Below are 14,233 nucleotides of genomic sequence, written 5' to 3'. Positions count from 1 at the left end.
TGTCTTAACCTAACCTCACCCCGACCCTACTTCTCAAGAGATGAGTTGTATTTATTTTCTCCATTAGAACCACGTTTCCTCCAAACTCTCTTTGCCTGCTCATTCAAATATTTATACCAATGTATTCTAGGGAGCTCATAATTTCATATTCTCCCCCATATTAGCTCTCGGGGAGAGTTGTTTTGCTTTGTTTTTGTTTTTTTTTTAATCTTGGTTGATGTAATCATCATCTATTCATCATGCAGTTAGAAATCTCCAAGTTATCCTAGACTCCTCTCTCCCCTCATTCCCCAAGTCCAATAAGTTCAATAAGTCAATAAATTCCCCAAGTTCAATAAGTTCAATAAGTCCCCTCATTCCCCAAGTTCAATAAGTTCAATAAGTCAGATTGTGTTGATGCTAATTGCTCTGGAATCTAAACTTTGCTCTTTGTAACTCTCACATTACCTAGATCAGGCCCCATCATTTCTTACCTGAACAATTCCAATAGCCATCAATCTAGTCTCTGTGGTACTAGACTGTGTTTCAAGTTATATCCTATACCTAGAATGCTCTTTCGGGGGGAAAAAAAGGAGGAGGAGAAGAAAGAGAAATTACCCGTGCCACTTTCATGTTTAAAAGCACACTATATGTATGGATGAGTAGAAAAATGGGGATAAAAACTAAAGGACAAATGGGGTGGGATGGGGGGATGATTTGGGTGTTCTTTTTTCACTTTTATTTTTTATTCTTGTTCTGGTTCTTTCTGATGTAAGGAAAATGTTCAGAGATAGATTGTGGTGATGAATGCATAACTGTGTTATTATACTGTGGACAGTGGATTGTATACCATGGATGATTGTATGGTGTGTGAATGTATTTCAATAATACTGAATTTAATAAAAAAAAAACACTATATATCCAGATTTATAATTTACTATTTCATATAGGAAAAAGTTAAACAAACCAACCAACCTTAGCCTTTCCAGTCTGCTCTCTCTGACTTTACCTCCCCTTCATCTCCTCTGACCCCTTTCATGCCTTTTTCATGCCTACATGACATATAATGCATCATTCTTCCTGGAAAGTGCTTCTCCTGTCTTGCTCACAAATGCCTCCTTTTCTATGACTTTCCAGCAATTTACACCTATTATACCTATTGTACTTGTTTGCACATCTATATTCCCTCTGGACATGAGTTCTGCATCTTAGTCATCATTAAACCTCCAGTGTCAGCACAGTATTTGGCACATAGTAGGTGAGCAATAGGTGCTTGTTGAGTGAATAAATCTTTCTTTCAGGAAAGGAGAAGCAGAAAAAAAAATGAATGTTATTAAGTGTATTTGATTCAAAATAGAGGTATAAATAAAGACTATGGGAGCACAGAAGACTACACTCCCTTGTCGGTAATCCTTATATGCCATGTTCATCTACTGACATCTGCTAATAGTTGAAGCCAGCCACCTGCATAATTTTACTATTAATTTGGTCAGTTCAAACCCATGGAGCTCACTTTGACTTTATCTCTAATAGCTGAATCAGATCCAGCTCAGAGAAGGCAAAGCCAAGAGAAACACTTGCTCTAGTGATCTTCCCTAACTCCAGGTATTCTTTTTTTGGTAGAAAAATTATTGCAATAGCTGCATCATTGATGGTAGGGGTGGTAGAGGGTACATTTAGGGCTTTTATTTTTGTCCTGCTGCAATCCACATCCCATTTTCTACTCCATGTTTTCTTTAATGAGAAAAATTTCCTGGGGGCTGTGGGCATCATTACTCTCAGATGTTTCAGCTTTTGGAGCATCAGTGATCTTGCAGATACTCTGTAAGATGTTTGCAGTGGAGAATTTATCAACTCTGTTATGTCTGTTTTTCCCTGGAGCCATGCTACACTTTTCCACTTTCTCTTCTTGCAGGGATTGTTTCCATTACTACCCTAACTGTGCTGGCCTATGAACGTTATATTCGAGTGGTGCATGCCAGAGTGGTTAATTTTTCCTGGACCTGGAGGGCCATTACCTACATCTGGCTCTACTCGCTGGCATGGTCAGGAGCACCTCTCCTGGGCTGGAACAGGTACACCCTGGACATACATGGACTAGCCTGCACTGTGAACTGGAAATCCAGAGACTCCAGTGATTCCTCCTTTGTGCTTTTCTTGTTTCTCGGCTGCCTGGTGGTGCCCGTGGGTGTCATAGCCCATTGCTATGGCCATATTCTGTATTCCATTCGAATGGTGAGTTGAAGACGATAACTTCCCCTCTCTCCAAACCATGTCCAGGGCAGAAAATTTTATGTGGAAATGAATCAAACTCTTCCTACATGATCAGTTCTTGCCCAGAGCAGTTTTAGGGGTCCTACAGTGGGAGAATTTTGTACTATGAGTCACACTCTGAAAAGGCCAATGGAAATAATTTATTCTAATGAGGAAGAGCATATTTCTTTTAAAAAAATGCTGCTATAAATAATACATTTACTAGTCTTCACAAAATGGTGACATATGATAGGAAAGTGTATGTCAAAACATTTTCCATTGGCCACTGTAAATAAACTTTCATGTTACAAAATATTTCTTTTATACTACTTATTCATTTTTGCTCTATACTCTATTTCATGGCTTGATACAGTATAAATAGACATTTTGGGCCCCAAAGCAAAGCATTCAGAAAGTGGCCACCTATCTTTTGTTAATCATAAAATATGCAGACCACAGGAGAGTTCCTGGAGAAACAGAAATAGAAGAAATTTGAAAGGCCAGAAGTCGTGGAGCACACTGAATTGCAGTTTAGAATGCCGTAAGGTGCCCTTCCTGATGCAACTGTCATCTGGGGTTCCTTCTGTTTTCTTAGTTATTAAGTGGGTCAACCTATAATCTGTTGGGTATCTCTTAGTTCTAACATTTCATAAATGTATGAATTTTTGCACTTGCCCTATGCAAAATGAATCCACTTGATTAATTTATTTTCAGCATTCTTTAGCATGTGAGTTCCACATGCCAATTTGGGGAATTTGTCTGAAGTGGGTATGTATGTGGGTTTATGGGAGTCTTCTGAGTCTCTGACAGCATCTTCAAAACAATCCTTGTTGAATTTTCAGAGCCTTGAAAGAGTTGATAAATATACAGATATAAAAGATTCTGGGTGGAAGCTGTACTTAAAAGAATCATATTATCTTCAGAGAAAATAATTGATAATTAGTTTTCCTTGTCCCAAACTTTAAAGCAAACAAAATAAAATAGTTGTGATATAAATGTGTTGACAATTTAGTCTTGAAGTAGAACTTGTTTATCTATGCGGGCAGCTTGCATGATTCATTCAACAAACCACAACAGAGCACGAACTCTGTATCTGGCCCTTTTGTGAATACAGGAGATACAGAAATGAATAACTACCTGGTCTAGTAGACTATGACTCTAAATCAACCAGAACCCAGAAATCTGTATGGCAGTTATCTTCAGTTCAATGAGTCCATTCCTCTATTTATAGACAGAAGTGTACCTGAACTATCAAAAGAGAATGCTTTCTCTATTAGCACTCATTCAGTTGTAAATGAATAAAAGCTGACTCAAAGTGCATTAGCAAGAAAAGTGATTTATTTTTGGTTCATTATCTTATGTAGGTACAGCTATGCCCAGGGTTCAAATGATGATCTCAGGGTTTCCTCTGTCTCTATCTCTGTGCATTACTTCTACCATGTGTTGACTACATTCTCACGTGGGAAAAATGGTGGCTGGATGTCCCAATTCTCATATCCTTTGAGCAGAAAAAGACTCCATCTCCACTGCTTTGGCCAAAAAGTTGTTGAAAATACTCTGATAGGTCTGGTTTGAATCATATGTCCCTCTCTGAACAGTAGCAGTGAGTTACTCAGATTGTCCAGATTTGGGTCATAGGCTCACCCTTGGACTAGAATGGGGGACAGAAGGGGAGGGGAGCAGTCCTATCCAAATGACAGGAAAATGGTTTCCCAGAGAAAAGAGAATTTCCCTGTAAGTTTTATAGTGAAGAGGGTACAAAGGGGGAATATATGACCAGGACTTCTATCAAGGGAAACATCAGAAGCTTACCTGTTGGGATTGTTTTTTGTTTCAGCTTTGCACTGAGTTACTCTTTTTAGATTTGTGGAATATTGAGTGTGTGAACACACTGTAGTTTCACTATTTATTGTCATGCACGAACATATCACATTGCCTCTAAGCACCATTTACTCTCTCTTTACCACTCTTGAAACAAAAAAAAAAAAAGGAAAGAGGTTCTGTACAGACAAAATCAACAAAAAACTACGTGATTCAGCATTTGTAGAATTTAAGAACTCTGACAAAGGGAATTCCACACTTTCCATAATTCAAATGCCACACAAAGTCACCACTAGAAAATGACACAGATATTTTGTCTGGAAATAACTTTAGAGTCATAAAGAACGAGAACTGACCACACACAGGTTTCCTGTTGGGTAATATCAAGAAGAACGTTTGAACTAAATGTTCACACTCCATATCCCAGTCTCTGACTTCAACTGTATCTATTTTCCTTGCTCACTGAATACTTCTTCATACTCTATCTGTTCTTTTCTTTCATCAAAACCCTCCAGTCTGTAGCTCACCTTGTCAATACCTCTACCTTTCACCTTTTATTCTATAGAGACAAGCCACATGCATCACTTCAAATCATGACCCAATTGTCTCAATGTCTACGAATCCACTTTCTTCACACATAGCCATTTGGTTAACCCTAACCATGTATCAATCCAACTGTCTGTCTTTTCCATGCCTGTAGACAAATTGCCAAAGACAAGTTGGAAAAAAATCACACAAAGTCCCCACTGCCCTTACTCAGATGTCTTCTCAGTGTTGTCTGGCTATCTTTGAATCTCTAGAGGGTATAGTTTCTCCACACAATTGATATTACAAAGCCTCGATTATCATTTTAATCTCTTGCCTTACTTTTCCCACCTCATTCTTCTCAAACAATCTTGCTTCTTACTTGTTAGATAAAATAAAGCCATTCTTAAGGACTTTCTCAACTCCCTGCTGCCGTTTATGAAAACCTGTATGTCTACTCTCATTTTTAGACCCCTCTTTTCTGTTGCAGAGCCACAGGAGAGGAGAGGTCTCCCAGAAATAAGCTGGCCCTATATTCTGATTTTCTCCCCTACCCCACACTTTGTTTCCAGGGCCTTTCTGAAGTAATACTTTACTCTTTCCTTTATATCGTCAATCTTTTTCTTTTTTTTTTTTTTAAATCTGCACAATCACGCATCAAGTCATTGAAGAATCTTTACTCCTTCTTTTTGCCAGCACCAACATTGGCCTTTGCAGTCCCCCTGACTTTCTTCATTCTGTTCTTGCGTTCCTTTCGCTGTTTTCTGGAGGTCTTTTTCTTCTCATACAGACCATGTCTTGCAAGTTTGTGTTTGGGTTTATTTTTCTTTGCATAATCCAAGGAGTCATAAATCATGCCAAAGCCAGTTGTCTTGCCACCACCAAAATGGGTTCTGTATCCAAATACAAAGATGACTTCTGGTGTAGTCTTGTACATTTTGGCTAGTTTTTCCCGAATTTCTGTCTTAGGTACTGTTGCCTTTCCAGGGTGAAGAACATCGATGACCATTTGTTTCCGCTGAAGTAGTCGGTTGGTCATGAATTTCCTGGTCCGGATGGTAACCGAGTCATTCATGATGGCGGGTGATCCTCAAGCAGACAGAGAGGAAAAGAGCTGTATTGTCAATCCTACTCTCAATACCATATCATCCCCTTGAGCATAGAACCATGATAATACAAAAGCAAAAATGCTCTCAATTCTCTCTAGCTATCATGTTATTTCTCCCTTATGCATCAACTGCTAACTCAAAGAAACTTTTGTGTCTGTTGGCACCACACCCTCATTTAATTCCATGCATTTAACCAATATTTTTTGAGACTCTAAAATGTACCAATTACTTACTAAGCCCTCAGGATACAACAATGAATAAGATATGGCCCCTGCCCTCAAGGAATTTATAATTGAATAAATTCACCTTAAATTTATTCCTCAATCCTCTGCAAATTTATACCTCTTTCCTCCACTAAACTGTCACAGAAACAGCCCTCATTAAGGTCATTGAGTATCTAACTGTTAGATCCAATAGACACATTCTATTTCTATTATTTTGACATCTACAGGATTTGGTACTGTGGACCATTTCCACTTCCTCGTAACTTTTTCCTCTGTTGTTTCTAGTACTCCATTCTCTCCTGAATATGTTACTGAGTCACTGCCCCATCTTCTTAGTCTCTTTCTAGGGCTTCTCTTGCTTGGGCCTCCTAAGTATTCTATGCTTAGCTCTCATCTCCTGCTACACACTCTTCTCTGATGATCTCATAGATTGCCAGGATTTCTTCTTCTAAAAATAGCTTGATAACTTTGAAATCTTTCTTTACACCCCAGGCCTGTCTTCTGATCTATAACAGTCCCTCATGGTCATCATTCCTAGCTCCTGAAGCCATAAATTAGGTAGTAATCTTTGTCCTTGTTTCTCCCCACACTCAGCCAATTATCAAGTCTTACCTATTCTACCTTTTATTATTTATCCAGTATGTCATTTTTTCCCATATCCTACTGCCACAGACAATTCAAGAGGACCTTAGTTCTTTTTCCTTTCCTTTTGCTTTCCTCTAATCTATTCTCTCCACACTGTCAATAGGGTAATTGTTTTCAAATATAATTTTTTTCATGTCACTGCCTAGTTTAAAATCTCTCAGGGGTTCCATTTTCTTCATGATTAAAAATAAGGCCTCTGAGGATGACCACAAGGCCTTTCACAGCCATCTCCTGTCTGCCTGTCCAGTTTATTTCTTGACACCCCAATCCCTCTTGCCACTTCAAGCTCCAGCCAACTGCAGTATTACTTGTTCCCAGAAGGTAATGTGTGTTTGTTTGCTTCTTTGCCTTACAGCCTCTTATTCCTTTCTCTCCTCCTTACTCAGTTAACTCCTTCTTACCCCAGAAAGCTGAGAGCAAGATCTCCTTACTCTGAATTGGTTTTCCCTCTGTTTATTCTCATTGCACGCCCTGGTCATCTCCCTCATGGCACATATCCCATATTTAGACAATCTGTTTGTGTGCCTGTCCCCCTCACCAAATAGTGAATTTCTCAAGAGCTGAGACCAAAGCTTATTTATCTTTTCACCCAGAGGTAAAGCAGTAGTACCTGCATGCAGTAGGTGTTCAATGACTATTTTTTGAATGAGTTACAGGCAGAAGGCATAGAAAGGGGAAGATGCAGGGGTTGTGGTAAAAGCATAAAGTGACTTGATTTTGGACTGTTCTGTTACCTCAACACAGAATTTGGTGCAAGTAATTTACTTCAAGTTCCTTATCCAGAGGAGTGACTCATAAGAGCAATGGAAACATAGCTACTCACTTGAGAATGAGGACTCAAAAGGAATTCTTTGAAAATCTGCAAATGACTGAATCAATAAGGATTGGACATCTTCCATTTAAATAGGCAGATACCACTTTTAGGGGGAATTCTGGAGAATTTGTTTTAAGTGGTTCATCATGTAGGATAAATTTGACTGCACATATGCTCTTGCTTCATCTATAGCAATTCTGAAAAAAAATTCCTCAAGTGATGAGGAAAAAAGGGGAGTGAGACATGAAGTAGAATTCTTTACTTGGGAAACATTAAATGAGCAGGGTGGGTATATGGAGAGCGATAAAACAAAGAGGTGAAAATAAACAAATTAAAAATAACAAAGGAAACTTCATATATATTAAACTCAAATACGCTGAAACATTAGTAAGGAACTTCTTTCTCCTTATACCAAAGTGACACTGGAGAAGTATTGACCAACATTTACTTAACTTCTCCAGCATGCTTCTAATTTTTAGATGATAAATGAATGCTCTGCTTTGATAAATGGTGAGAGGTTAGGGACTGACTTGCCCAGAAAATGATACAGATAAAACTGTTGGGCCCTAGATAATGGGAGGTCACAGGGCAATTAACTGAGATTGGGTTCTATTACCAGTTAATTGACACCCTCGAGGGATCAAAAATTAAAAATCACAATTCCAGATATCCCATAGTAGTATAAAAATACAAATGCATATGGTAAAAGTATGTTAGTTTCAAATAAAAATAAATATTTTATCTCAAAAACAACCTCACAAAGTCAGAAGTGTGGAACTGGGATCCAGGTTCAGTTAACTCTAATAGGTAGTTTGTTTTAATCTCCTTTAATCTTTACTCTTAAAGAAGGCAATTCACTTACCCAACATCACACTGAAAGCAAAAGTGGTAAATTTCAAACATGAACCAAGATCTAATTCCAAATCTAGAGCTTTACTAGAACCTCAGAGCCTTTCTCCCTTTCCTAGTGGGAAAACAAACAAAATGTGCTGTTCTGCATATAGAATAATGTCCTATCACATTAAATAAAGTAGTTTTTTTAAAAATAGAATTGCACACAGGTAATAATAGTACCAGAAATTTCACACTCACCCCTCACACGCATTCCTTCTACTCTAAAAAAATCTACTATTTTAACTTTCCGTGTTTGTCTGTTCTTTGTCAATATCAGCATTTTTTTCAATTTTTTTGAGATATATTCACATACTGTACAATCATCCAAAGTGTACAATCAATTGTTCACAGTACCATCATATAGTTGTGCATTCATTACCCCAATCTATTTTTTGAACATTTTCCTTGTACCAGAAAAAGTAAAATTGAGAATAAAAAATAAAAGTAAAAAAGAACACCCAAATCATCCCCCGCTTCCCACCCTATTTTTCATTTAGTTTTTGTCCCCATTTTTCTACTCATCCATCCATACAGTAGATAAAGGGAGTGTGATCCACAAGGCTTTCACGATCACACTGTCACCTCTTGTAAACTACATTGTTGTACAATCATCTTCAAGAGTCAAGTCTACTGGGTTGGAATTTGATAGTTTCAGGTATTTATTTCTAGCTATTCCAATGCATTAAAACCTAAAAAGGGTTATCTATATAGTGCATAAGAATGCCCACCAGAGTGACCTCTTAACTCCATTTGGAATCTCTCAGCTACTGAAACTGTTTCGTTTCATTTCGCATGAACATATGATTTTAGTAATAAAGTTTTTAAAATAGAATTTTAGATGATAATTTAGAAATATCATTTGAAATATATTTTTAAATACTCTAGGCACATATTCTAATTGATTTCTTTGGGAAATTTTCCCTTAATTTTTGTTAGCCCTAGAAATAGAGGGTATACCTAGAGTTGGTTGAAATGCACTAAATTTCCTGGTTTAAAATAATCAATACTAAGTATGAATAGTATATCAGACACCCTGTTTTGTTTATTATAAACCATTTGTTTTTTTTGTAGCAAAGTCAGTATAGCGTCTTTGGATATTCAAAAGTATCCATTTTGGTTTAAGAACACTCTTTTGGTGACCAAGAATATTCTTCCCCTCACATTCATAATATGTGTATAATAAAAATAGGAACAATTTTTAAAGAACCTTTTATCTGAAAAACTCAATGAACTTACGGGCTCTATGTAGATCATTAATCCTCAGTATCTTTAATGGGGCAAACTAAGAGTAGATATGCTGATTTCAGAGCAATGGGGCTACTCAGATTTAACAAGTGCTCTCCTCTGCAACTAACTCCCTGGTGAAACCAACTACCAACGAATTCCTCATCAAATCCCACTTAGTAGACATTAGCATTGAATTGGAAATCACAGTGGTTTCTAGCAAGAATTCATTCAGGGATTAAGTTCTCATCAAGCCCAGATGTAGGCTTAACCATGCAAGACTCCCGACATTGCAAGTGTTTGCTGCCCAGTTTGAGAGCTGGAGAATTATGCTCTGGATAAGAGTTTCAAGTATCTTGGAGAAGTTGTTTCTATTTTATCATGACTCTTTCAGGATGTCTTTTAGCTACTTGAAGATCTAGGGAAAATAGTTCATTTTATTCTTAGGTAAATAGGAAAAACATTAAAAACCAAGAGGCTCTGAAACAAATGAGGAAACTGAGGCCTAGAGGGATCAGAGTCTGGGCCCAACTGCTGGTCCTGGATCAGAAGTCAGTGTCCAAGGCCCTGTGCAGTCCTCTTTCCGTTAAGGCAGGGCCAAGAATGGAGTCTGATATAAAAACAGTTTTAAAAAGTGATTCTTTCGTTTTCAACCTTTTCTTTTTTTCTCTTTTCTGCAGCTCCGTTGTGTTGAAGATCTTCAGACAGTTCAAGTGATCAAAATTTTAAGATATGAAAAGAAAGTGGCCAAAATGTGTTTTGTTATGATAGCCACCTTCCTAATGTGTTGGATGCCTTATATCGTGATCTGCTTCTTGGTGGTTAATGGTTATGGACACCTGGTCACTCCAACAGTGTCTATTGTTTCACACCTCTTTGTTAAATCGAGCACTGTATATAATCTGGTTATTTATATCTTCATGCTCAGAAAGGTAAGCTTTATAATCAACTGATTGTTTTCACCCATCAGGACCCAGGACAATATTCCTAAAGAGGCAATTCAGATGATAAAACCCCAAATCAAGAATTTTGTAGGAAAGCAAAGGGTTCAAGAAGAAATGTAGGATATTAAAAAAAAAAAAAGACAGCCATTTTAAAATCTACTAATTGGAATTCATGCTTTATAGGTAAAATTCTATTAAAATTAATGTAATAAACAAATATTAATAGCCACAATCAAAGTTATTGCTTTTTAAATATGCTGTACTATGCAGGTTACACCTGTTATCTTTAAAACTCCATGAAATAGGGCACTGTTATCCTTGATTTTATTAATAGGTTCAAAGAAGTTAAATAACTTGCCTGGCCTAGGAAGTGTTGATGCCAGGATTTGAACCTGGTTTGCTTAAATCCTAAAATTCCACGCTTCTAACTCTCTTTACAGATACTGTTAGCAATTGGTTTGGGTTGTTATTCTCACACTGGGGACCAATATCTAACCAGAGTCAATTTGGCTCAAAACACTTCCTCTAGATATGTTGGAAAGCTTATTATTTGTTTCTACATAGAAAGGTTTTGACTTGATGGTTGGCTCTCATGACTATGAGAGCCCTCAATGTGATTAATAGGAAGCTGAGTCTCCAAGTTATAAAGCTTAAGGATCAGAAAATTCAAAAGTTATGAATAATGGTTAATTACACCATTGGAATTTTAAATGGCAATGATAACAGGAAAAAAGATTATACAGGCAATAATAGCTATTCCAACTTCTAATGCTCAAGAGTTTGGAAGAAGTGGGCATTCATATATTATCCTTATAATGCTCAGTCCAAAATATCCCTTTCTAGGTTTTTCCTTTTCCATGAAAATTTTGGTTTACCCTCTCCATGAGCTTACTCTCAAGAGGTCTCTTTTATCAGACGTCTTTCTTTTCCTTTCATGTTCTCTTCCATTTGTATGTTTTCTTTAACTTAGAAATTTTTAATTTGATGTCCCTTAGAACCTAATTCCTTGAATTGGCCTCAGGAGAGCCATTGAAACCCCTGAAATTGTTTGCAAAACTTTTTGAGAATATGCACATGTGAGTTTATCTAGTGAGATGGATTAAAAGTTTAATTAATTTTTTGGACCTAAACAGGTTATGCAAATAATTAATCTTAAATAGATTGGTTAGAAATTATTTGTTGCACCCTCTCTCTGGGCTATACATCAGTGCTTCTGCAACTTTAATGTGCATGCACATCACCTGGAGATCTTCTACAAACGCATATTCTGATTCAGTATTTCTGAGCATTTCTGGGGTGACAAGATTCTGTATTTTGACAAGCTCCCATTTAGTCCTAATATTTCTGGTTCTGTGGAGCACACTTTGGACAGGAAGTCTATAGAAGATACAATAAATAAACAAAAAATCCTGAATAAATTTACTTGGGAAAAAAAATGAGGGCATATTTACTCTATTTAACCCTTATATTAATGTATCTTTAGCACTTAACCTGACACCAAAAAATGGCTTGATAAATAAATCTTATGCAAGTAAATTTTTTAAAATGTAAGTACAAACTTAGTGCCAGCTTTTATATAATACGGTTCAAAGGCGGCAGAAATCAATGTATCTAATTGTTAAATTTTTTATTGCTATTCCTGATTTGGGTAAGCCCGTGCAGTAAATGTTTCTTTTGCTCTAAACAAAGGTGATAAATATTAAACAACTTTTTACCTCTTTGTTTTATTGGTCATGAAAGACTGACTCCTGCAGTAAACAACCCCAATGTTTCAGTGGATTAATGCAATAGGAGTTTATTGCTCACCCAGGTCAGAGTGCCCCAGCCAGTGTATTTGGTGGATGAGGTGGAAGATGGTCCGTGTTGTCACTAGGAATTTACATTCCTTTCATTTGCTGATGCTGCCATCTCCAGATCTTGGCCTCCCATGTCCTTGTAGAAGGAGAAGAGGAGTGAGGGGCCCCGAAAGGAGCTGAGATTCATGGTTTAGTGTCGTGCCCAGGATGAGGAAGAGAATCCTGGGCACTAGTGAACACTAGCAATCTCTGTTGTAGCATTTTCCCTCAACTGATTCGTAATATTGATAGAAAAAATTATTTTCCTAATTAAAGGAGAACCACATTAGTGTGAAACCTCTGCCGGGTAGAGCCTTGACTGCCTTTGCTGTTCACTATATCCCTAGATCCTAGCAATCTAGCTGTCACCTATTAGGTACTCGCAGATAGAAAGCAGTTGCTTAATGGGTACAGAATTTCTGCTTGGAGTGATGAAAAAGTTTTAGTAATGGATGGTGGTGATGGTAGCTCAACACTGTAAATGTAATTAATGCCACTGAATTGCACAACTTAAAATGGAAGGTCTTATGATATATATGTGTGTGTGTGTGAGTGTGTTACCACAATAAAAATTTTTAAAAAGAAAAGAAAGAATTATAATAAATAAAAGACATAACCCCCAGGGTTACTTAGGCAGGTCTGAGCATTGCTACTGAACCCCCACATCCACATCTGCTTACTGCTAATAAAGAGCAACCCTAGTTAAACCTTGAACTAATTATTTACTTGCATTTTCTCTCTGCTTAGTTTCGAAGATCCCTTTTGCAGCTCCTCTGCTTCCGACTACTGAGATGCCAAAGGCCTGCCAAAGACTTACCAGTAGTTGGGTGTGAAATGCAGATCAGACCCATTGTGATGTCACAGAAAGAGGGACACAGGCCAAAGAAAAAAGTGACTTTTAACTCTTCTTCCATCATTTTTATCATTACCAGTGATGAATCCGTATCAGTTGATGGGAGTGACAAAACCAATGGGCCCAAAGTTGATGTAATACAAGTTCGTCCTTTATAGGAATGAATAATGCCAGTGAAAGATGTGATCTTAAGTCAGACACCACTTTTTAGATCTCCATTTTAAGGACTGTTCTGGAATTCCTATTCTGTGTGTATCAACAGAATGTTTGTGGCCCAGAGGGAAAGCTGAATTGTCCATATGCTCTCTGGCCTCAGAAAGCAATCAAAATCACATAAAACAAATTCTTTTAACTCAATGGGTGCTTTACATAATGAAATACCATTTGCAGCACAAGATGGGCATCTGGCACCATCAACTTCTAACATGTTGGAAATTCATTTCAAACATATTTTTTAAATGACTATATTTTCCAAGGCACGTAATACATTTTTCTCAAAAAATACTTAGCTGTAAAAATGTCTTTTTCTAATACACCTGTGCAAGATACCTAGAAAAGCTTGACTTTTCTGTAGTGGCGGTTCCTATTAAATGTCATGGCATATGCCTGACCAAATCAAATTTATATAGGAGATAATTCTAGGATGAAAAAGAAAATCACTCCCTAACTGTATCTGAAACAAAAGACTCTTGCTCTATGCCTAGTGTGATAAAGAGGAGCTTCGGACTAATGTGCTGCTGAGCTAGTTCTAGAAGATACTACTAAAGAGCATCATAGTGCGGTGGTTTGGAATTATGCATACCTGAAAAAGATGTTCTTAATCTTACTTCATTCCTGTGAGTGTGAACCCGTTGTAAACAGGACCTTTTGTTGAGGTTACTTCAGTTAAGGCATGGCCCATCTGAATCAGGATGGGTCTCAATCCTACAACTGGAGGCCATATAGAGAAGGCCATAGAGAGAGAGAAAGCTGCGGGGAGCAGCCAGAAGCTGAAGTGAACGGAACTTGGGAGAGAAGGGAGAAGCCAGGAGGTGCCGCCATGTGCATTGCCATAGGATGGAAGATCCAAGGAGCCCCAAAGATTGCCAGCCAGCCAGAAGATACTGAGCCCAG

At 37.6% G+C, this 14,233-nt stretch overlaps 3 protein-coding genes across 5 annotated transcripts in view; 1 reads left to right on the top strand and 2 right to left on the bottom strand.

The window, feature by feature from the left end:
* OPN3 (opsin 3) overlaps window positions 1-14,195 on the top strand; it is a 46,400-nt gene extending 32,205 nt beyond the window's left edge. For both annotated transcript variants that reach the window (XM_037822038.1, XM_037822043.1), the window contains exons 2-4: window positions 1,895-2,214; window positions 10,169-10,420; window positions 13,015-14,195. In XM_037822038.1, coding sequence (XP_037677966.1) covers window positions 1,895-2,214; window positions 10,169-10,420; window positions 13,015-13,278 — 836 coding nt within the window. In that variant the 3' untranslated portion in view covers window positions 13,279-14,195. The remainder of the gene's footprint in view (window positions 1-1,894; window positions 2,215-10,168; window positions 10,421-13,014) is intronic.
* Window positions 1-14,233, bottom strand: part of KMO (kynurenine 3-monooxygenase) — a 91,796-nt gene that overhangs the window by 27,592 nt on the left and 49,971 nt on the right. The gene's annotated exons all lie outside the window — the stretch shown is intronic.
* On the bottom strand, window positions 5,216-6,749 carry LOC119523297 (40S ribosomal protein S24-like). The gene has a single exon (XM_037822060.1). It carries the CDS (start codon window positions 5,651-5,653, stop codon window positions 5,255-5,257), a length of 399 nt encoding a protein of 132 aa, XP_037677988.1. The 5' UTR covers window positions 5,654-6,749; the 3' UTR covers window positions 5,216-5,254.

The sequence above is a fragment of the Choloepus didactylus genome, chromosome 2 (genome assembly GCF_015220235.1).
Source record: "Choloepus didactylus isolate mChoDid1 chromosome 2, mChoDid1.pri, whole genome shotgun sequence".
Taxonomy (NCBI): domain Eukaryota; kingdom Metazoa; phylum Chordata; class Mammalia; order Pilosa; family Megalonychidae; genus Choloepus; species Choloepus didactylus.
This window is presented reverse-complemented; position numbering and strand designations above follow the sequence as displayed.